This window comes from Schistocerca gregaria, chromosome X (assembly GCF_023897955.1).
Source record: "Schistocerca gregaria isolate iqSchGreg1 chromosome X, iqSchGreg1.2, whole genome shotgun sequence".
Classification (NCBI taxonomy): domain Eukaryota; kingdom Metazoa; phylum Arthropoda; class Insecta; order Orthoptera; family Acrididae; genus Schistocerca; species Schistocerca gregaria.
In genome coordinates, this window is record NC_064931.1 from 408,755,844 (window position 1) to 408,780,432 (window position 24,589).

The 24,589-nt window shown below is 42.8% G+C and overlaps 1 protein-coding gene across 1 annotated transcript in view; it reads right to left on the minus strand.

Annotated features, from left to right (window-relative positions):
* The window catches only part of LOC126297756 (uncharacterized MFS-type transporter C09D4.1-like), a 146,354-nt gene that overhangs the window by 27,882 nt on the left and 93,883 nt on the right, over positions 1 to 24,589 (minus strand). Inside the window, exons 4-6 of the mRNA XM_049988931.1 lie at positions 13,840 to 14,063; positions 2,740 to 2,843; positions 2,256 to 2,366 (exon numbers count right to left, since the gene is read on the minus strand). Coding sequence (XP_049844888.1) covers positions 2,256 to 2,366; positions 2,740 to 2,843; positions 13,840 to 14,063 — 439 coding nt within the window. The remainder of the gene's footprint in view (positions 1 to 2,255; positions 2,367 to 2,739; positions 2,844 to 13,839; positions 14,064 to 24,589) is intronic.

Genomic DNA, 24,589 nt, shown 5'->3' on the forward strand with positions numbered 1-24,589 from the left:
GCAACGCAACACTACTTCAGGTCAAAGGGAGCTTTAAATCGACCTACAATCAAACAAGTTGTCAATGGATAAAACCTTTCAAGGCATACAGCATTAGTAACTACTTCGATGGCAGTAAAGACCATCTTATATATGAAGAGGAGAACGATGATGACGAAGATGAAGAAGAAGAAGAAGACGAGGAAGACGAAGAAAAAAATTCAGATGACGATTTTAAGTGTTTTTAAAATCCAGTTCGGCTTTATGAAGTAAGAATTCTTTTAGTCTGGTTTTGCAAGCTAATACTAAAGATGACAAAAATGTTACTTTTATAAAAAGTTCCTTAAAAATTAAGGTGTGCCTTATAGCGTATTATAGCCTGTAAAACGCAGTATCGAATTTTTTCTCAACATTTCTTTCTCAGTGCAGCCTACCCTGCAACATCCTTACAAGCTTTACAAACTGTTTATGACCACTCTGTATATATAAAGCACAGTATATGTGTGTATTTTCATCTGTCTGGGATCTCCTCCAGGATTCATAGATTGATTTCAGCCAAATTTGGTATAGAAACATCAGCCCTCGCGAGTATCAGCTCTGTGGAGTTTGTAACCGCCTCGCTCCAATAGGAGCGGACATATGGGCAGAAATGTGGTTCTTCCCAGCGGCCAGTGTATAGGCTGTCCTGCACAACAGGCTTTTTCTGGCCAGCCTATATGTCAGGGTCAAGTGACTTTTTCCAAGCCCTGACATGTAAGCTGCCCTACATGACAGGTGTGTTGTTCTGGAGTATTATCGGCCTGCTTCATCGACCTGTTTTGGATGGTGGCCTGTATGTTAGAGGCAATGATTTTCCAGCCTCAGATGAGTAGCTTGCTGTGCATGACACACATATTGTCGAAGTAGTTTCAGTCTGTTTTATAGAAGTCTATTGCTGGGCCTGCATGCACTAATCAGTATGGCTGGGAACAGGTTGAGAAGGATAGAAGAGAGGATAGAAAGAGCGATAGAATGAAGAATTGGATAGAAAGGGTGGAGGGGATTGATGCATGAGGCAGGTGGAAAGTGTAGAAGAGTACTGGGAAGATGGAAAAGGAAGAGGATGAGGCAGACATAGAAAGAGAGGAGGATATGGTCAGAGGGAGAGGGGAGGAAGATATGGTCAGAGGGAGGGGGTGACAGGAATGGACGAACAGAGGTGTAAGAGGAAATGAAGAGACGGAGAGAGTGGGAGAGGAGAAGATACTGAGATAGAGGTGGTTCGATGAGAGGGACAAAGGGAGGAAGAGGTGGACACAGGGATGGGGAGGAAAAGGTGTGTTTAGTATATGTGTGTAACGCATATGTGGGCAAAGCAGCACTGAAGAGGATAGTATGTTGTAAACATTAGAAATTGGAAATAGAGTTTATTCAAAGAAAAGTATAAGGTAACTTCTTCCCCTCACTGTAACAATTCAAAAGCACATACCATATAACCATATAAACTGTCGTTTTCTTTTCTTAAACGTTGGTCAAATCATCAGTTTCAGGAACATTTTTTGATGAAATCACCGAAACATCGTAAGAAACTTTTTAGACAGAAATGTGTGGTTTTGTTAGGTCTATTTAATGGTACTTATTTTCTCCGTAGGTCCACGTGCTGAAATTCTGCAGTTTACTTTGTTTTCTCTATTTTCTAGGGGCTTCCAGGCGATGTAAGATTCACCACTCTGTTCATCCTTATCAGCCTGCCTAAAACGCGTTTTAGCTGAAAAACAGAGAAAAAATTTCGTATGCGGAAGAATGAATATACGATACAAAAGTTGTGGGTATTGCTGCTAAGACGTGAAAAAGCAGCCGCATCAGCCCCTAAGAGGTGACATTCAGAGGGGTGAAAAAGACTTATACTAATGAGAAGTGTGTGACACCTAATGAAGGCCCTGTTGTAATGTTAGTACTATCCTGGTCCACTGTCACAAGAACAGCTCTCCAGAAAGATTTTCATCCAAGTTACAATAAACATCGACATACATTTTCTCCAGCCAACCATGCATAACGGCGAACAGGTCTGTAGTTCGCTGTGAGGCCCTTCGTTTCTTGTTGTTTCATTCAAGTGCGTGATTCCTAGGGAGGATACCTATTTGAAAGTGGGCAATCATCAACAGCCACCATCAGGACCTTTCCACGATAGTGGTTCTTTGCTTTACACAACACACCGAGCTATAGAACATCGGACTGAGACTGATGATTATGTTAACCAACAAAGTATGTATATAACTGATTTAGTTTTCACTTACCCCAAACACAATGAGACGACGTACACGACTGCATGATTTCCAAGAGACAAAGTGAACGTGAAAGCGACCATACTCACAAGGAGAATCACGACCAGGACAACGGATGTGTGCCTATTAAACAGAAAAGCAAAGAATATTTAATTTCTGAATCTTCATTCCTCATTATTACTATATATTTATTTTCCAGTATATGTGTGGTCTATGTCTATTTACTGTGGCAAACCGTGCTGATCACTGCACAGAAATAATAGTGTACTATTATTTCAAAATGTAATGCGACTTATTATTTTAATTCTAGTCTAGTTCCTTATCTCTGTCCTTCGGTAGAGTGTTCTCCACTCATCTCTACTTTAACATAAGCTGTGAAGTACGTACGTGCCTTTTTCAGATGTACGAATAGTTAGTTGAAAACAAATATCAACGTATAAGATGAGGAGTTTAAAGGACCACTACTTGACCTTTCTGATAGACACGGATTACGTACTTGAATTTGTGGGTTTTGTCCAGAATGAAGCCACACACGAGACCCCCAGCGGTGCCCGAGACCACAAAAAGAAGGCCGACGCGGCCAGCAAACGCCTCGCCGTTCTGAAACAAAATGAAATGAGGACACAGTTGCTGGGTAGCATACATTAGACTAAGAATTTAAACGAAAGAGTATCGCAGAAACGTATGACACAAAGGTCTATAGTGCCTGAACTGTATTAATTAACGAAACACATGTTCAGCATACAACTAAACAGGTCACGGAATAGACAGACATCCAAATGGCAATGTGTACTCTGAATATGCACATACATGTGCACTCTAAGAGACATCGAGCAGAGTCGCTTAGCGTCGAAACACCCACATACAGGCTGGAACCGCGCGACCGCTACGTTCGCAGTTTCGAATCCTGCCTTGGACATGGATGTGTGTGATGTCCTTAGGTTAGTTAGTTAGTTAGTTAGGTTTAAGTAGTTGTAAGTTCTAGGGACTGATGGCCTCAGAAGATAGGTCCCACAGTGCTCAGAGCCATTTGAACCATTTGAGCTTACCCAGATACATCGGCCGCAGCCAATATCACGAAGTCGGTCAAAGATACGTACCATAGTACAATGATCTTGTCACAACTTGAGAAAATCGGTGACAGATTCGCATTCCACGTTACTGCAAATGTAGGGAATGGAAGATGCGTAAAAAGAAAGATATGAACGATGAGTTCAAAAAAGGCTGGTACAAAATTCACGACTGACTTTGAAATATCTACCGCTGGATTGGGGATTAGTAAGGACAATGTTAATGTCGTCGTTCACTAATATTTACGTAAACGGAATATCTGTACCGAATGGTGCCACAAAATTTAACTGCTGTGTGGAGGGCGTCAGGAATGAAAAGTGTGGAGACTTTATTGACACCTTGTAACGCACCTTCTCCAAGCTTATAGGGAAATCTGGGCAGAGGAGTAATCGTTTGGTCCGCTTTTCATTCCATATAGATTCAGGGAAAACTTTAATTTCGAATAGGGGCTGTCTCATTCACTTATAGTTGGTGGCGACTTCAGTCTAGCCCCGATATTTTGGCTAAAATACATGTTTAAAGTCGGTGGTAAGTATAAAACATCGACTGAAATAATTGTACTAAATGCTTTCTATGAAAATTATTGCCAGTCTCTGTGGCCGAGCGGCTCTAGGCGCTTCAGTCCGGAATCGCGCTGCTGCTACGGTCGCAGGATCGAATCCTGCCTCGGGCATGGATGTGTGTGATGTCCTTAGGTTAGTTAGGTTTAAGTGGTTCTAAGTCTAGGGGACTGATGACCTCAGATGTTAAGTCCATAGTGTTTAGAACCATTTGAACAATTTTTGTAAATTATTTTGAGCATTTAGCTCAGAAGCCTACATGCAGTGTAATTGTTTGCGATAACATACTAGCTCTTTTAACAACAAACAAACCTGAGAAAATGGAGAGCGTCATGATGGCTACAGCTGTTAGTGACCACAAGGCAGTTCTAGCGAGACTGAATACCGTAACACCGAGATACATCAAAATTAAACACAAAACATATTTATTTAAAACATCTCCCATGGCATACAGAACATGTCAGAATATTGTTGGACGAGCGACGGATAAAGTATGTTCGATTTAAAAGGACGCACACTCTCCAAGATGAGCGCTCTTCTATATCACTCGAAATTTAGCGCAGACTTGAATGCAAGATACTTTTAATAGTTACCACAAAGACACAGTCTCACAATCTGGCAGAAAATCGAAAGATATTCTGGTCGTATGCAAAAGGTACTACTGGCAAGACACATTCAATACCTTCATTGGGTGATAGTAATGATACTCTTATCGGTGATGGCGCCACTAGGGAGGAGTCACTGAACACGTTTTTCCTAAATTCCTTCACCAAAAACAACTGCTGTAAGTATTAGATAATTTCTGTCAAGAACAACAGCTATCATGAGTAACTTACAAGTAGACACTCTCGGTGTGGAGAAGCAACTTAAGCCACTTAATAAAGGCACGTCTTCCCGTCCAGTTGATATACCAACCAGGTTCCTTTCGAAGAATGCTGATGATATGGTTCCATATAAGACCATTCACTTGTCGTAAGATCCGTACCTGAAGATTGGAAAGTTATACAGGACTCAGGCATACACAAGAAAGAAAACAGAAATAACCCGCTCAATTGTAGTCCCTTATCACTGACATCGGTTTACAGTAGGATATTGAAACATGTAAGGTGTTGCAACATCATGAAATTTCTCGAACAAAACGATCTATTGACGCATAGCCAACATGGATTCAGAAAATATTGTTTTTGTGAAACACAATGGGCTCTTTATTCGCATGAAGTAATGAGTGTCTTTGACAGGGAAACTCAAATTCATTCCATATTTCTGGATTTTCAGAAGGGGCAAACGGATTCGTGACTTCCTATCAGAAGGACAACAGTTCGTGGTAATCACTGGGAAGTCATCAAATGAAACAGAAGCGAGATCTGGCCTTCCCCAAGGAACGATAATAGATTATGCTGTAGTTTACCTTCTCGTAAAGTGATTAGAAGATCAAAACCAATTTCAGAATGGTATTGACAAAGTTCTTGCTTTACGATAAAACTGTCAGTTGATCCTGAGTAATGAAACACTGCCCAATAAATTTTGCTAACGTGATAAATCAGACAAATTTAAAGCTTGTCCATTCCACTAAATATCTATAGATTACACTTGCGAACATCTTAAATTAAAAACATCACACTGAAAATGTTATCGAGATGGGGAACCAAAGACTGCGTTTTGCTGGCGAAACACTTAGAACATGCAACACATCTACGAAAGACAATGCGTACACTACTCTTGTTCGTTCTCTTCTGGAATGTTGCCGCGTTGTTTGGTACCCTTAGCAGATAACATTGACGGAGAACATCGATAAAGTTCAGAGAAGGGCAGCTGGTTTTGCATTATCGCCAAGTGGTGGAGATAGTGTAGCGAATATGGTACTCGAGTTGGGGTGGTTGGTTGGTTTATTTCGGGAGAGGACCAAACAGCGAGGTCATCTGTCCCAGCGAGTTAAAGAAGCATGGGGAAGGAAGTCGACCGCTCCGTTTCGGAAGTTGGGGTGGCAAGGGCCGTTTCTACCATTAGGTAAAGACAAGGTGGCCGTCTAGATCGGCAAAATTTTATGGGCGACAAGGAATGGAAAAATTAATTTCAAATCAAACAGCGAAAACATTTAGCAAATGAGAAGAAAAAATTAACAAGAGGAAAAATTGAAACACCAAATTGTTTCCAAAAGCGTATAGAACAGTTACTTAACAAGTTTTTTACTTACTTTGACGAAAGTAAACACATTGCTTCTAACTACCTCAAAAATAAAGCAGCCGCTACTTATTACGAAACGATAACAGACATGACCTTGATTCAACATTATCTCGATTCTGCACAAGAGAAAAAAATCTGAGACCAGAAATTTACTGTACAAAAGAAGTAATATTCCAAATCCAGTAACTTCGCTTGTAGGAACAGTTTAATGGAAAAAATGTACTTAACAGAACTTTGTTTTCAGTTAGGGCTTGATGACCACCGTGAGCAATTCAATGGGCTATAAGCAGTCGCCCGTCTCTAATTTAAGGCCACTGACTCCAGGGAAGGGAAAGAACCAACCAGTGCCTTTAGACAAACACATGATCCATGTCGCAACGGGATTCGAACCCGGACTCATGTAGGACGAATGATCAGAAGCCAATTTCTTAGACCTTTTCTGCACCGTAGTGGCTAATAAAATTCACAGAATTCACAATAGAAAATGTACATAAGGCGTCATTTATTTATTTACTCACAAGAAAGAGGATGCTGAAAAAGCTGAGATAAATAGAAACGAAATAACACCACGATTATACAGATCTCCTAGTCTGATGCTTCGGCATGTCCCCCATCACTGTAGAATAATTTCTGAGTTCAAGGAAAAACTCCCGCACCAGAAAATAGTCCTCATCTTCATTAGTCCATTTTCTTGCAGTTAAATAAAACAATTTAAGAATGTCCAGTCGAGATAGCAATATTTTTTTTTTTTTTTATTAACCGGTTTCGGCTCATCTACAAGCCATTTCCGGGATGGTTTTTGGTCCCCTATGGCTGGTGCTGGCTGATCCTCAGATTTTTCAAGAAACATTCTGAAGATGGCCTATACGTAAGCCCAAAATCGGTTAATAAAGAAATATTAATGTGATCTGGACTGTTCATTTTTAAATGTAGAATTAGGTTGCTGCTCTCCGTGGGCTGCGTTGTCAAAATGTATACGTGGAATAAGTAATTGATGCCTAATTAGGTTGTACTGCTATAGTCAGCCACGTTCTAGTTTATAATGATCAGCACATTCTTCCTATTTCGATTATTTAGAAATTTCAAAAACTGAAGACAAAAATAAGAAAAGGAGGACATTTATTGGTCTCAATCAGTTTTAAAGGAATTGAGAACGAAGCATGAAAACTGAGGACTGTCCCCAGAAAATGATGACGTGTAGACACCTTAGTTTCATGGCTGAAAGGATAATGGGACACATGAGTTGCTGTGCCGTTGGATGATGACGTGGGGGAGGGGCGGGGTGTGAATCGGGGAGACCAATGGTAGTAAAAAAAAAGTTTTTCTCTTGTCCGAGATATTTTCACATAATTACTATCACAAACTATGTGAAAATACTTTGGTGACTCCCACCTGCATAGGGAGAAGTGATCATCGTAATAAAATAAGAGAAATCAGAGCTTGCGCGGAACGACGTAGGTGTTCGTTTTTCCCACGTGCTATGCGAGAGTGAAACGGTCAAGAAATAGCCTGAGAATTGTTCTGTGAATCTCTACGAAGCAATTAAGTAATAACTGCAGAGTAATCATAGGATGTAGATGTAGTAATTTTATGAGTCGAAAAACAACATTAGCGACGGCGACAAGATCAAACATCCGGTGGAAAATCTGGAAGTCTTCAATGAAGTATGGGCATTGCAGATTGATGAAGTCGAAATCTTGCCGAAATTTCCGCTGACAACAATTCAAAAACTTTCGTGTGAGTTTTACAGAGGAAATTGTACGTACACGTCGCTAAGTTGATTCCGAAAATTGGCACGGAAGCGCATGCCACGAATTGCCACTGCATGACTGCCCTCCGTCAAGTTTCGCACCCTCTGTAGAACATTGCTCCATCTGACAAGGGAATGGCCCAATCCGACATGTCGGATGGTCCCAAAGCGGATAAAATCTCCGACCCAGCCGGGAATCGAACAAAGGTCCCCCACATTGCAGTCAGCCGCGCTACCCACTTTTTTTAATTGGGGCATTAAGGGTATCTAATGAAAGAAAAGAAAAAAGAGTAGTACTAACCCTAAGGGACACCACCACTTGTGACCCTACCAAACAAGGATAAACTGAGCCCTCTTCAGACATTGCCTACACCTAAATCTCGTCCCCTCCACCCCTTCCCCATCTAAGGAAACTAAATCAAGATAACTAAAACGGGTAATCGTTCGAGCTCCAATCCTTAACTGTGTTAAGAATAAGTGATAGGAGATCACAATTAACATGAAACAAGGTTTGTTTCGTTTGTTCATATCAAGTCCATTCGTTAGGCCGTACGTGTCAGTGCACGGTACTGTGGGGGGGGGGGGGGGGATTCAAGAAAGACATTTTGGAGATATCCTGCGAAGGTTTGTCGGTGATGGCACGACCGGGAGAGCATGCAGTGCCCGATCACAACCCGCTTCCAGAAGTCGAGAATTGCATGTGGACTACTGGGAAAGAAGTATTCTAAAAACCTGTCTTCTAAACCAGGTGAGTGCTTAGTGTTTCGCAACAGGGCAGTGTGAGATCTAGGGCAATAGCATTAACTCCGGAGTATGTCGTATCCGGGGGGCGGGAGTAACAGCCCACAGCATGCTGGGTGTTGAGCCAAACGTCCCGTTTCATGGGGTATGTAAGATGAAGACTAAGCTGACGAGTCCCGTAAGAGTTCGGGCAAAGTGTGCGCATACATCTACATCTACATGACATCTACATCTACATGACTACTCTGTAATTCACATTTAAATGCTTGGCAGAGGGTTCATCGAACCACAATCATACTATCTCTCTACTAGTCCACTCGCGAACAGCGCGCGGGAAAAACGAACACATAAACCTTTCTGTTCGAGCTCTGATTTCTCTTATTTTATTCTGATGATCATTCCTACCTATGTAGGTTGGGCTCAACAAAATATTTTCGCATTCAGAAGAGAAAGTTTGTGACTGAAATTTCGTAAAAAGGTCTCGCCGCGACGAAAAACGTCTTTGCTGTAATGACTTCCATCCCAACTCGCGTATCATATCTGCCACACTCTCTCCCCTATTACGTGATAATACAAAACGAGTTGCCCTTTTTTGCACCCTTTCGATGTCCTCCGTCAATCCCAACTGGTAAGGATTCCACACCGCGCAGCAATATTCTAACAGAGGACGAACGAGTGTAGTGTAAGCTGTCTCTTTAGTGGACTTGTTGCATCTTCTAAGTGTCCTGCCAATGAAACGCAACCTTTGGCTCGCCTTGCCCACAATATTATCTATGTGGTCCTTCCAACTGAAGTTGTTCGTAATTTTAACACTCAGTTACTTAGTTGAATTGACAGCCTTGAAAATTGTACTATTTATCGAGTAATCGAGTTCCAACGGATTTCTTTTGGAACTCATGTGGATCATCTCACACTTTTCGTTATTTAGCGTCAACTGCCACCTGCCACACCATACAGCAATATTTTCTAAATCGCTTTGCAACTGATACTGGTCTTCGGATGAGCTTACTAGACGGTAAATTACAGCATTATCTGTGAACAATCTAAAAGAACTGCTCAGATTGTCACCCAGGTCATTTATATAGATCAGGAACAGCAGAGGTCCCAGGACGCTTCCCTGGGGAACACCTGATATCACTTCAGTTTTACTCGATGATTTGCCGTCTATTACTACTTACTGCGACCTTCCTGAAAGGAAATCACGAATCCAGTCGCACAACTGAGACGATACCCCTAGGTCCGCAGCTTGATTAGAAGTCGCTTGTGAGGAATGGTCTCAAAAGCTTTCCGGAAATCTAGAAATACGGAATCAACTTGAGATCCCCTGTCGATAGCGGCCATTACTTCGTGCGAATAAAGAGCTAGCTGCGTTGCACAAGAGCGATGTTTTCTGAAGCCATGCTGATTACATATCAATAGATCGTTCCCTTCGAGGTGATTCGTAATGTTTGGATACAGAATATGCTCCAAAACCCTACTGCAAACCGACGTCAATGATATAGGTTTGTAGTTAGATGGATTACTCCTACTACCCTTCTTAAACACTGGTGCGACCTACGCAATTTTCCAATCTGTAGGTACAGATCTATCGGTGAGCGAGTGGTTGTATATGAGTGCTAAGTAGGGAGCTATAGTATCAGCGTAATCTCAAAGGAACCTAATCGGTATACAATCTGGACCTAAAGACTTGCCCGTATCAAGCGATTTGAGTTGCTTCGCAACCCCTAAGGTATCTGCTTCTAAGAAACTCATGCTAGCAGATGTTCGTGTTTCAAATTCTGGAATATTCCATTCGTCTTCCCTGGCGAAGGAATTTCGGAAAATTGCGTTCAATAACTCCGTTTTAGCGGCACAGTCGTCGGTAACAGTACCATCGGCACTGCGCAGCGAAGGTATTGACTGCGTCTTGCCGCTTGTGTACTTTACATACGACCAGAATTTCTTCGGATTTTCTACCAAATTTCGAGACAATGTTTCGTTGTTGAACCTATTAAAGGCATCTCGCATCGAAGTCCGTGCCAAATTTCGCGCGTCTCTAAATTTTAGCCAATCTTCGGGATTTCGCGTTCTTCTGAACTTCGCATGCTTTTTCCGTTGCCTCTGCAACAGCGTTCGGACCTTTTTTGTGTACCAAGGGGGATCCCTTCCATCTCTTACCAATTTATGAGGTATGAATCTCTCAGTTGCTGTTGCTACTATATATTTGGATTTGAGCCACATCTCGTCTACATTTGCATGGTCAGTTCGGAAGGAATGGAGATTGTCTTTTAGGAAGGCTTCTAGTGACACTTTATCCGATTTTTTAAATAAAATTATTTTGCGTTTGTTTCTGATGGATTTGGAAGAAACTGTATTGAACCTAGCTACAACGACATTGTGATCACTAATCCCTGTATCAGTCATGATGCTCTCTATCAGCTCTGGATTGTTTGTGGCTAAGAGGTCAAGTGTGTTTTCGCAACCATTTACAATTTGCGTGGGTTCGTGGACTAACTGCTCGAAACAATTTTCGGAGAAAGCATTTAAGGCAATCTCGGAAGATGATTTCTGCCTACCACCGGTTTTGAACAAGTATTTTTGCCAACATACTGAGGGAAGGTTGAAATCCCCACCAACTATACTCGTATGAGTGGGGTATTTATTTGTTACGAGACTCAAACTTTCTCTGAACTGTTCCGCAACTGTATCATCGGAGTCTGGGGGTCGGTAGAAGGAGCCAATTATTAACTTAATTCGGCTGTTAAGTATAACCTCCACCCATACCAATTCGCGCTTTGACTTCACTACAAGATAAACCACTACTGACAGACACAAACACTCCACCACCAATTCTGCCTAATCTATCTTTCCTGAACACCGTCTGAGACTTCGTAAAAATTTCTGCATAACTTATTTCAGGCTTTAGCCAGCTTTCTGTACCTATAATGATATCAGCTTCTGTGCTTTCTATTAGCGTTTGTTGAAGCTCAGGGACTTTTCAGCACAACTACAACAATTTACAGCTATAATTCCGACTGTTCCTTGATCCAAGCACGTCGTGTATTTGCCATGCACCTTTTGACATAGCAGCCCACCCCATACTTTCCCGATGCCTTCTAACCTAAAAAACCGCCCAGTCCACGCCACACAGCCTCCGCTACCCGTGTAGCCGCCAGCTGAGTGTAGTGAACTCCTGACCTATTCAGCGGAACCCGAAACCCCACCACCCTGTGCCGCAAGTCAAGGAATCTGCAGCCAACACGGTCGCAAAACCGTCTGAGCCTCTGATTCAGACCCTCCACCCGGCTCTGCATCAAAGGTCCGCAGTCGGTTCTGTCGACGATGCTGCAGATGGTGAGCTCTGCCTTCATCTCGTAAGCAAGACCGGCAGCCTTCACCAAATCAGATAGCCGCTGGAATCCAGAGAGAATTTCCTCAGATCCAAAGCGACACACGTCATTAGTGCCGACATGTGCCACCACCTGCAGCTGGCTGCACCCTGTGCTCTTCATGGCATCCGGAAGGACCCTTTCCGCATCAGGAATGACTCCTCCCCTCCTTAGCCGCCATATCCATAAGAGGCCCCATTACGCGCCTAACATTGGAGCTCCCAACTACCAGTAAGCCCACCCTCTGCGATTGCCCGGACCTTGAAGGCTGAGAATGATCCTCTGAAAAAGGGCAGGCAGCTGCATCTGGCTCAGCCAGAGACAGTGCCGGAAACCGGTTTGTCAAACGCACTGGGGAGGCTTTCTGATCAGCCTCCGGGGACGCCTTTCGCTGCCTGCCACGCCTTGGAACAACCTCCCAATCAACCACAGGCGAGGGCTCAGCCCCACTGCGGGCAGCAACCGGGGCAACCACAGCGGCAGACCGATCTAGGGACAGACGGGACGAGGTTGACATCCCCGTGATACCCAAGTCCGGCTCCCCACAGTGGTGCCCATTGGCGACAGCCTCAAGCTGCGCGACCGAAGTCAGCGCCGCTTGCAGCTGTGAGCGAAGGGATGCTAAGTCAGCCCTCATCCGAACACAGCAATCGCAGTCCCTGTCCATTCTAATCTATGTTGAACAACAGTTACTGAAACACGAGTCCGTGCCTAGATAACGCAAGCGAAACACGCAAAGAATGTATCAACTAACATGTACAAATGCCTAACAACTGAGCTACAATCTGCCTGAATTTACGATTACAGTAACTAAAACTCGAAATTGCACCTCCTATACGAAACTCACACGCAATTTAAGTAAGAATCTACCAAGTAAACACTAAAGCGCGATGCTACAACTGTCAAATACTATAATACGCCCGAAATATATGAATTAAACAATGCAAGTACCCAAAAACACGCAAAGAAATTAATTAAACTATCTAACAAATTAGAAAGCTAGGGTTATACGACTTGCTGCTGGCAGCTGCTTATCCAACGGCGGCAGTGAACACACTCACAGAAGAAGGTCAATGGCCGGGTAGCCTTTAACTATATGAAGATGGTATCTGTTTCCGAAAGAACAGATACCATTGATGACTGTGCAGCTTTTCTAGAATGAAATGGTAATTAGATCGAAACCCTTAGCTGCCGACAGGACTCGTGAGTTTAGTCTGGCGCAAGTAAAGAGTGAATGGGCAAATATCTATTAGTAACACGACGGGTGTAGGTTTTGGACAATTGGGAATGTTGGTCTCACGGGAGGCATGCAAGGTATAAGTCCCTGTAGCCGCACTCTCCTCTGTGACCTCGGGGCCTTAGATGGATAGAGCGTCTGCCCTGTAAGCAGGAGATCCCGGGTACGAGTCCCGGTCGGGGCACACATTTTCAGCTGTCCCCATTTTGTATATCAAGAACATTTGTCGGCAGCTAAGGGTTTCGATTTAATTATCGCTTCATTCTAGAGACACTGCACGGTCATCAATGGTATCTGTTCTTTAGGGAACAGATACCATCTTCACATCATTTTTAAATGTTAGTTCAGGTATTATGCGCAGATGTGTAGGGGTCTGCTTACGATTTCCATACCTCCAAAAAAAATGGCTCTGAGCAGTATGGGACTTAACATCTGAGGTCATCAGTTCCCTAGAACTTAGAACTACTTAAACCTAACTAACCTAAGGACATCACACGCATCCATCCCCGAGGCAGGATTCGAACCTGCGACCGTAGCAGTAGCGAGGTTCCGGACTGAAGCTCCTAGAACCGCACGGCCACCGTGGCCGGCCATACCTCTAAAGTGTGACTTGTGTACCTCGGGCACAAGCCAGATCCTATGCATGCAAAGAGGAAGTACATATTGTAAGTTTCGAGGAACATACCTGGAAGTAGAGTAGGATGAGGGGGTTGAGCATGGTGCCCACGGCGTTGAAAACGATGAAGCAGAGACTGAGCGAAGCGACGAGCAGCAGGAAGGGCGGGCAGCGCAGCAGGCGCCTCAGGACGGCCAGCGACGAGCCGCCGCCAGCCTCGCCCTGCTTCGAGGCCGACATCTCGCGTACCGCCACGGCCACGCTGGGCGGCGTCGCCGGCTTGTCCTGGAAGACTGAACACTCTCTTCCCTCAGCAGAGCAGAGCATTGCAATCACTGCTACTATTATTTCGGTTGGAGTGCTTGAGCGATTTAATAGCATGTTTTATAAATAAACTTTACGCAGTAGTTATGAATGACTTGTGGACAGTTTATTTTCAGTATCCTTAAGTTTGTGTGTGAGGCAGTCCCAGTTCCTAAACAGACACAAAGATGAAATCGCCGTTCCAGGTGAATGGACTGGACGGACATATACACTACTGACCATTAAAATTGCTACACCACTAAGATGACGTGATACAGATACGAAATTTAACCAACAGGAAGAGGATGCTGTGAGATGCAAATGATTAGCTTTTCACAGCATTCACACAAGGTTGGCGCCGGTAGCGACACCAATAACGTGCTGACATGAGGCAAGTTTCCAACCGATTTCTCATACACAAACAGAAGTTTACCGGCGTTGCCTGGTGAAACGTTGTTGTGATGCCTCGTGTAAGGAGGAGAAATGCGTACCATCACGTTTCCGACTTTGATGAAGGTCTATCGCGATTGCGGTTTATCATATCGCGACATTGCTGCTCGCGTTGATCGAGATCCATTGACTGTTAGCAGAATATGGAATCAGTGGGTTCAGGAGGGTAATACAGAACGCCTTGCTGGATCCCAAAGGGCTCGTATCACTAGCTGTCGAGATGACAGGCACCTTATACGCATGGCTGGAACAGATCTTGCAGCCACGTCTCGATCCCTGGATCAGCAGATGTGGACGTTTGCAAGACAACAACCATCTGCACGAACAATTCGGCGACGTTTGCAGCAGCATGGACTATCATCTCGGAGACCATGGCTGCGGTTACCCTTGACGCAGCATCACAGACAGGAGCGCCGACGACGAACCTGGGTGCACGAATGGCAAAACGTCATTTTTCGGATGAATCCAGGTTCTGTTTACAGCATCATGATGGTCGCATCCATGTTTGGCGACATCGCGGTGAACGCACATTGGAAGCGTGTATTCGTCATCCCCATACTGGCGTGTCACCCGGCGTGATGGTATGGGGTGCCTTGGGTTACACTTCTCGGTCAACTCTTGTTCGCATCGACGGTACTTTGAACAGTGGACGTTACATTTCAGATGTGTTACGACCCTTGGCTCTACCCTTCATTCGGTCCCTGCGAAACCCTACATTTCAGCAGGATAATGCACGACCGCATGTTGCAGTTCCTGTACGAGCCTTTCTGGATACAGAAAATGTTCGTCTGCTGCCCTGGTGAGCACATTCTCCATATCTCTCACCAACTGAAAACGTCTAGTCAATGGTGGCCGAGCAACTGTCTCGTCACAATACGGCAGTCACTACTCTTGATGAACTGTGGTATCGTGTTGAAGCTTCATGGGCAGCTGTACCTGTACACGCCATCCAAACTCTGTTTGACTCAATTCCCAGTTGTATCAAGGCCGTTATTGCGGCCAGAGGTGATTGTTCTGGGTACTGATTTCTCAGGATCTATGCACACAAATTGCGTTAAAATGTAATCACATGTCAGTTCTAGTATAATATATTTGTCCAATGAATACCCGTTTACCATCTGCGTTTCTTCTTGGTGTAGTGGTATTAATGTCCAGTAGTGTAGCGTTTGTTTTCGTCTTTATCAGCACAATAGATGTAGTCGCAAGCACCTGACAAGCTGACGACTCGAAAGGACATGTAATTTAGTAGATAATGGACAACTGCACGTACATGAAGCTATAAAGGAACTACACTCCTGGAAATGGAAAAAAGAACACATAGACACCGGTGTGTCAGACCCACCATACTTGCTCCGGACACTGCGAGAGGGCTGTACAAGCAATGATCATACGCACGGCACAGCGGACACACCAGGAACCGCGGTGTTGGCCGTCTAATGGCGCTAGCTGCGCAGCATTTGTGCACCGCCACCGTCAGTGTCAGCCATTTTGGCGTGGCATACGGAGCTCCATCGCAGTCTTTAACACTGGTAGCATGCCGCGACAGCGTGGACGTGAACCGTATGTGCAGTTGACGGACTTTGAGCGAGGGCGTATAGTGGGCATGCGGGAGGCCGGGTGGACGTACCGCCGAATTGCTCAACACGTGGGGCGTGAGGTCTCCACAGTACATCGATGTTGTCGCCAGTGGTCGGCGGAAGGTGCACGTGCCCGTCGACCTGGGACCGGACCGCAGCGACGCACGGATGCACGCCAAGACCCTAGGATCCTACGCCACTTCCCAGCAAATTAGGGACACTGTTGCTCCTGGAGTATCGGCGAGGACCATTCGCAACCGTCTCCATGAAGCTGGGCTACGGTCCCGCACACCGTTAGGCCGTCTTCCGTTCACGCCCCAACATCGTGCAGCCCGCCTCCAGTGGTGTCGCGACAGGCGTGAATGGAGGGACGAATGGAGACGTGTCGTCTTCAGCGATGAGAGTCGCTTCTGCCTTGGTGCCAATGATGGTCGTATGCGTGTTTGGCGCCGTGCAGATGAGCGCAACAATCAGGACTGCATACGACCGAGGCACACAGGGCCAACACCCGGCATCATGGTGTGGGGAGCGATCTCCTACACTGGCTGTACACCTCTGGTGATCGTCGAGGGGACACTGAATAGTGCACGGTACATCCAAACCGCCATCGAACCCATCGTTCTACCATTCCTAGACCGGCAAGGGAACTTGCTGTTCCAACAGGACAATGCACGTCCGCATGTATCTCGTGCCACCCAACATGCTCTAGAAGGTGTAAGTCAACTACCCTGGCCAGCAAGATCTCCGGATCTGTCCCCATTTGAGCATGTTTGGGACTGGATGAAGCGTCGTCTCACGCGGTGTGCACGTCCAGCACGAACGCTGGTCCAACTGAGGCGCCAGGTGGAAATGGCATGGCAAGCCGTTCCACAGGACTACATCCAGCATCTCTACGAATAGCAGCCTGCATTGCTGCGAAAGGTGGATATACACTGTACTAGTGCCGACATTGTGCATGCTCTGTTGCCTGTGTCTATGTGCCTGTGGTTCTGTCAGTGTGATCATGTGATGTATCTGACCCCAGGAATGTGTCAATAAAGTTTCCCCTTCCTGGGACAATGAATTCACGGTGTTCTTATTTCAATTTCCAGGAGCGTATTTTAGAAATTAATTACTTTGGTTAATGGTTTTTTTCTCTTCAAGGGGGAGAAAGCGGTTGTTATGCTGCAGTAGTGAAAATTGCTGAGAAACAGTTCCATTGTCGAGACCAAACATTCGACCTGGCCAATCAAATTTATACATTCTGAGCAAAAGTATCCAGATACCAGTAAGTAGATGTTAATATTGTGTGTGTCCACCCTTCAGCTTTATGAGGGCTTGAACTCTGCTGCGGACACTTTCAATAAGTTGACTGAACGTCTGAGAATGCCATTCTTCCTCAGCGGCCAAAACCAGAGAAGGTGGTGACGTTGGGCGCTGGGTTCTGGAGCGAAGTTTACGTTCGAACTCATTAACTCATCCTGAAGGTGTTGCATTGAATTTAGGTCGGGACCTTGGCTAGGCTAGTACATTTCAGGAATGTTATTGTCAAGAAACCATTCATTGCCTCACACATCCTGCTTCATCGCAGGCAGCATTGCCATGCTTATACAAACTATCATCGTCTCCTAACTGTTCCCCTAGTGTATGCAGTACCCAGTGCTGTCAAATGTGTCCATATCTTTCCGCATTTAACATTTTCTTAAGCACAATAAAGTGACCTCATACTAACCACAAGAAACATCCCCATACCGTAAAGCCGCCTACTTATACTTCACTGTTGCACCATACGTGATGATCGAGCGAGGTGGTGCAGTGGTGAGACACTGGACTCGTGTTCGGGAGGACGGCGGTTCAATCTCGCGTCCTGCCATCTTGATTTAGGTTTTCCGTGATTTCCCTAAATCACTCCAGGCAAATGCCGGGATGGTTCCTCTGAAAGGGCACAGCCGACTTCCTTCCCCATCCTTCCCTAATCCAATGAGACCGATGACCTCGCTGTCTTGTCTCCTTCCCCAAAACAACCCAACCCAACCATACGTGATGGCAGGTTACGTCCTCCAGACATTCACCGAATCCAAACACTTCCATCGGATTGCCACAGGATGTAGCGCGATCCACAACTCTAAATCTCTCGTTTCCAGTCATCAACTGCCCACAAGAGAGATAGAGGAGTCAGTGTTATACCTATTTCATATCTTCAGAGAGATTTAGTACTCAGCAGTTGTTTACGTGTTTTTGGCCATTTATTGGTTACTAGAATGGCTTTTAGGATATAAAAGTTCTCTCAAAATGAGGTGTTTGATATGATTATACTGTATGTTCTCATAATATGTATGTCTTACTCTATATGGAGAGAACGTCGTTATCAGGAGAAACAAAACCGGCGTTCTACGGATCGGAGCGTTGAATGTCAGATCTCTTAATCGGTCAGATAGGTTACAAAATTTAAAAAGTTCGGTGGCAGAGTGAACAGGACTTCTGGTCAGGTAAATATATCATTATGAATACAAAATCAAATATGGGTAATGCAGGAGTAGAATTTAATAATATATATAAAAAATGGGAACACCAGGAAGGTACAACAAACAGCTTAGTGAACGCAGTATTGTAGCCAAGACAGACACGAAGTCCACCCCCACCAGAGTAGTAAAAGTTTATGTGCAAACTAGTTCCGCACATGAGGAAGAGATTGGAGAGATGTATGATGAGATAAAAGAAACTATTCAGGTAGTTAAGGAAGGCAAAAATTTAATAGCTATGGGGATGAAATTCAATAGTACGAAAAGGAAGAGAAGCAAAAATAGTAGGTGAATATGGACTGACGGAAAAGAATGGAAAAGGAAGTTGCCTGGTAAAATTTTGCACAGAGCATATTTTAATCATAGCTAACACCTGGTTTCAGAATCATGAAAGAAGGCTGTATACGTGGAAGAGACCTGAAGACCCCGTAAGGTTTCAAACTGATTCTATAATGGTAATACAGAGATTTCGGACCCAGGTTTTAAATTGTAAGACATTTCCATGGGCAGATGTGGACTCTGACCACCATTTATTGGTTATGAACTGTAGATTAAAACTGAAGAAACTATAAAAAGGTAGGAATTTATGGAGATGGAACCTGGATTAACTGAAAAAAACCAGAGGTTGTAGAGAGTTTCAGATGGAGTGTAATGGAACGATTGACAAGAACAGGGGAAAGGAATACAGTAGAAGAAGAATGGGTAGCATTCAGATATGAAATAGTGAAGACAGCAAAGGATCAAATAGGTAAACAGACGAAGGTTAGTAGAAACTTCTGAGGATAGAAACGACTAGAAAATGAGATTTGACAGGAAGTGGAAAATGGCTAAGCAGGAATTACTAGAGGACAAATGTAAGGATGTAGAAGCATATATCACTATGGGTAAGATAGATACCACCTAAAGGACAATTAAAGAAATCTTTGGAGAAAAGAGAACCACCTGTACGAATATCAAGAGCTCAGATGGAAAACCAGTCCTAAGCAAAGAAGGGAAAGCGGAAAGGTGGAAGGAATATGTAGAGAATCTATACAAGGGCAATGGATTTGAAGGCAATATTATGGAAATGGAAGAGGACGTAGATGGCGATAAAATGGGAGATATGATACTGCGTGAAGAATCTGACAGAGTACTGAAAGATCTATCCACTTTATGACGCTTCGAGGACCGAACGAATCTTCAATATGTCACAGAGTCCACAAACCTTAAGCTCGTACATTTCGTGACTCGGGCACGGGGAGAGAAAGATATTTTACCGTCATTTTAGCCTCTCTAGGCATGGATATATCATTGATGGTTACAATGTCCGTGTTTGTACAGTGTCTGTATTTTCCCATTTCAGTGTTCCTCACGTCGTAAGTATAGCAGGTGCCAGACTTCGGATAACTGGTAGAATACTACGGGAATGCAATCAGCCTGTAAAACTAAGTTACTCACAAAACACTCATGTGATCCATTATAGAATGTTGCTCAAATGTGAGGGAGCGTAGCAAATAGAACTAACAGGGGATATTGAACGTATACAAAGAAGATCAGCACTAATGTTTACAAGTCTGTTTGATCCATGGAACAGTGTTGCACAGTTCGGACCTCAACTTCAGACATAAATGCATGCATGCACGCATGAAGGACACTGCAATGTGAGTATACAGACACTGTATAAACAAACACATTGTAACCTTCACTGATAACTGCTGTAATACTTCCAACGTTTAATTTGTTTCTTACAACTTGTGCTAAAAATTCCGCTAGGTATTCTTACATATACAGCAGTGCAGCTTTGGCATTCAAGCTGATACATGTCTCTCTCTTTCGCTTTGCATCTATTGCTTGTTGAGCTGTATAAATTTGCTTGGACGATGTTTATCGTTATGTATGATACACAGGTCCACTGCTCGTGGTCTCGCGGTAGCGTTCTCGCTCCCGAGCACGGGATCCCGAGTTCGATTCCCGGCGAGGTCAGGGATTTTTCTGCCTCGAGATGAATGGGTGTTGTAGTGTCGTCTTCATCATCATCATTCATCCCCATTACGGTAATGGCAAACCACCTCCACTAGGACCTTGCCTAGTATGGCGCTGCGGGTCTCCCCTATGCTCCTTTACGGAGTATGGGATTTCACCATCATCATGCTACACAGAGACGTTTTTCTTTAGAATATGTACAATAAGGCCTTATGTCTCTAGAATTTTTAAAAATCTATATGTTAAATTATGTATGCATGTCATTGCTTACAATATCGATTTATTTTTTGTTGCGTAATCGCCATGTGGATGTATTGTCATTGTGTGTGATCTGTTGATTTCTATCTGTTTCGTTTTCGTTTTGCATATTAGTTTGTGCTGCCATACCTATTGCCCCTTGCTATCTATTTTATTGTTTGTGCATTTTTTCTGTTAATTTCTCATGCTAAGTGGAATAATACGTACTGTGTATAAGATGTGTCTCATTGCAGCTTGCTTTTGGTTGTCAGAATGATTGGATGTGGAGTAGGATATTGTATCTGTGACTGTTGGTTTTAAGGTCACTGATGATGCTACACTACTGTAATCTGAGGCGAAACCCATAAGGAAAATCATGAATAAACAAGAATTACATTTATTCAGTGGCATCCAGACATAGTCTCAATGTCATTAATTAAATTTTTTCTTTGTGTTTAGTTACTGTACTTATGTGTTTTCCTGCTATTTGCTTCGATAAGACAAAATGCACACTTGTTAAGAAACTGTGATTGTGATGGAGAGCACAGATCTTCAAATCTGCTTCTAGTCATCCTTATTTGGGTTTTCTATGGTTTCTCTAAATCACTCTGAGCGAATGTTGTAACAGTTTCTTATATAAGTCAATAATAAGTTCATTTCCTACGCCATCTCCGCTGAATGATGAAATTCCTGCTTGCCCTTAGCTAAAAAATCCCAAAGTAAGGATTCGTTTCAGTCCCTCACATTCGTTTAATCACTGCCGGAAAATGTTCTCAGAAGTGTCCTCTGAAACTACTACTGGATTAGAAGCTCGAAATTAATAATAGAGAGAAAATGAAAAGCGATTAGCATGCTGAAGGTGAAAGCGGCAACATGTCAGGAAAGTTTTCATTTTGAAAGACACATTCTACATCATGACGTTTATTGTGAGTGGAATCTATGGAATACGAGAAAATTAACTCATCAAAATGGACAACCATGCAAAGTAACACGTCAATGTGTAATTTCACGACTCCAGCATATTACTTGAAACCTCGGAAGATCCTGAATAATTGCGTTATAATTTAAGTAAGGAAATGCTGTTTAGAGCGAAATTCAACAAATAAAAACTATTATTGAGTATCAGACATGGGACGTAAACATGAACTCGGTTCTCCACTGCAGTACATACAGCGATATAACCAGACTTTCTATCTTAAATGTACCGAATGATGTCCTGAGGTAGTTTCAATATGACTGAAGTCACTTTCTTGCCCCTGTTGTCACTGTTATCTTTCGTTACAGCTTAAAACTTTTATGGCTCTGCTTAGAATGGCATATGGTGGATAAGTGTCTCATAATGCACCAAACATATGACTATATATGGAGTATTGTGTTATGTAACTCTCGTCACCAGACTTACGCAGATCCTATCAGTACTTAACAATCAATATGTGTAAATTACATGTTAGTTGTTCACACTGCAGCAGAGAAGTCACCTGTAATCAAAGAGAAGATAATCCACTTCTTTGATCCTTATATTTACACTTGAAGAACAATAACTTCATGTGAAAATAGTGAAAATAAGTCGAAGCAGCAACATAGCAAACCTTATAAAGCCTAAACACAAAAAGCTGTGGCTGAAAACCTAAATATAGCAATTACACAAGGAGAAAGAATTACTAAACAGAAACTCAGCGTGTGAACAGCGCAGCAAACAGCATAGAACCCACCAATTGCAGCAGCATGTGTAGGCGCTCGTAAGCCATAGTAGGCAATGGACCTGACCATTTCCAATATACATGACAAGAAACTGCAGTTCTTGGCATCAAAACAAAATAACAAAACCAACCTTATAATTATGGAGGAAAACGTACACGCATTCTACAGCAGAGTGGTGAACAACACAGACATAAAAATTCACCAAAGAGAAAATAGTCTACTTCAAAAAGGACTAAAATACAACATAAAATCCAACCGCAACAACCATGTTCTGAAACAGATCATAGTTGCAACTAGAAAGGAGCAGGTGGTATAAAGTTCAATTCAAATACAAAAGCATCAGTAGGCCACAAAGTAAGAAAGCTTCTTGACAAAGAATTGAAGGAAGATAACTTAAGATCTAAATAACCATTAAATCATACAAAAACGTTAAAATCCTCAAAAAATATACTGAAAAGCAACCAATCTATAGTTATGAAGTCTGATAAAGGCAATACATTAGTTAAGATGAAAGAAAGGGAGTATATAAACAAAACCATTAATTCTTTGACGCTAATAATATTCGCCACATTAAAAAGTCCCAAGGAAACAATTTCATAGTAAAACAAAGTAACAACTAAAGAACGCATGTTTCGAGTTGACAGAAACAAATAAGAAATATCTCATATGCATGAACCCAAAAGCACCACATTTAAGAACACAGCCAAAAATACACAAAGAACGTAGTCTGATAAGCCTAGAGGTTAACTCTGTAAATAGACCAGTATACAAACTGTCGCTGAAATTGAATAAAATAATAAGGAAAAAATTATAAATATGAAACAACATATTCAATTAAAAATAGTGTGATACTAGCTGAAGAACTCAAAGTCAGAAAACCTTCCCAATGATGCTCAGTTTTTATCACTTTCCATTAAAAGTCTTTACTCAAACATACCTGCACAAGAATCTGTATCAGTAATCCAGAAGAACCTTACGAGACACAAGAAATATGCATACAGAGAGATTGTTCGATCTGTGAAACTCCTCCAGATAATCCTAAGTTACATTTAATGCTAATTTTTATGAGCAGCAAGATGGCCTAGCATGGGAATATGTATATCTGATAACATAGTTGACATATACATAAGTTATTTGGAACATAAATTAATTAACTGACAAGAACCCAGCTTAAAGGAAATTGAATTTTACAGAAGATATGTAGATGACACACTACTGCTAGTGAAAGGGGATGCCAGAGGTATAACAGACATTCTAAATTCCTTCAATAGTCTATGTGATACAATTACATTTACAAAAAAACATAAACAAGACCAAAGCATCAGCCACCTGTAACTAAATATTATTAGGCACAACAACACACATAAATTCAAAATTTATAGGAAAACTACAAATGACCAACTTCACAATCCCTGCAACATCATATCACCTAAATATCCATTAACAGCCAGCAAACAGGTCAGTGCTATATGGGGCAACTAAAAGAACTTTGAACCATGAGAACATGCAACAGGAAATAAATTTAGTGAAACAGACTGCAGTTGGCAATGATTATACTGCTTCCATGTTTGACACACTAATAGACAAAGTGATGAAAGATCCAGATACAAAATGTAACACAGAAGAGAAAGACAAAAACTAATGTACATTTAGCATCTCATACATTGGAAGTATATCACAGAAGATTGCAAAGATTTTCAAAAACCACAAAGTAAAAATTGGATGTTCTCCATCTAATAAATCACAACAAAAACTAATACCTCACATAAATTGTAATCATGATCCAAACACAGGGGCAGGAATACAAGAAGTAACATTCCATAGATGCTATGCGTTCTGACTGGACAAACAGGCCGTGATTTCAATACTAGGTACGTCAAGCTCAGTAAAGCCTAGACACACAAGAGACACACAACACCAGCAATGGCAGCCACCATACACAACACATGACACCCGTTTGGATAAGCAGAGTTGAACGTCAAAGTGCTCCACCTTTTAAATAACAGGTATAAAATGTATCTGTTAGAAGAATTTGAGATATATTCCCATTAGAAAAAAATATGATGATTAATCATAAAACAAACAACT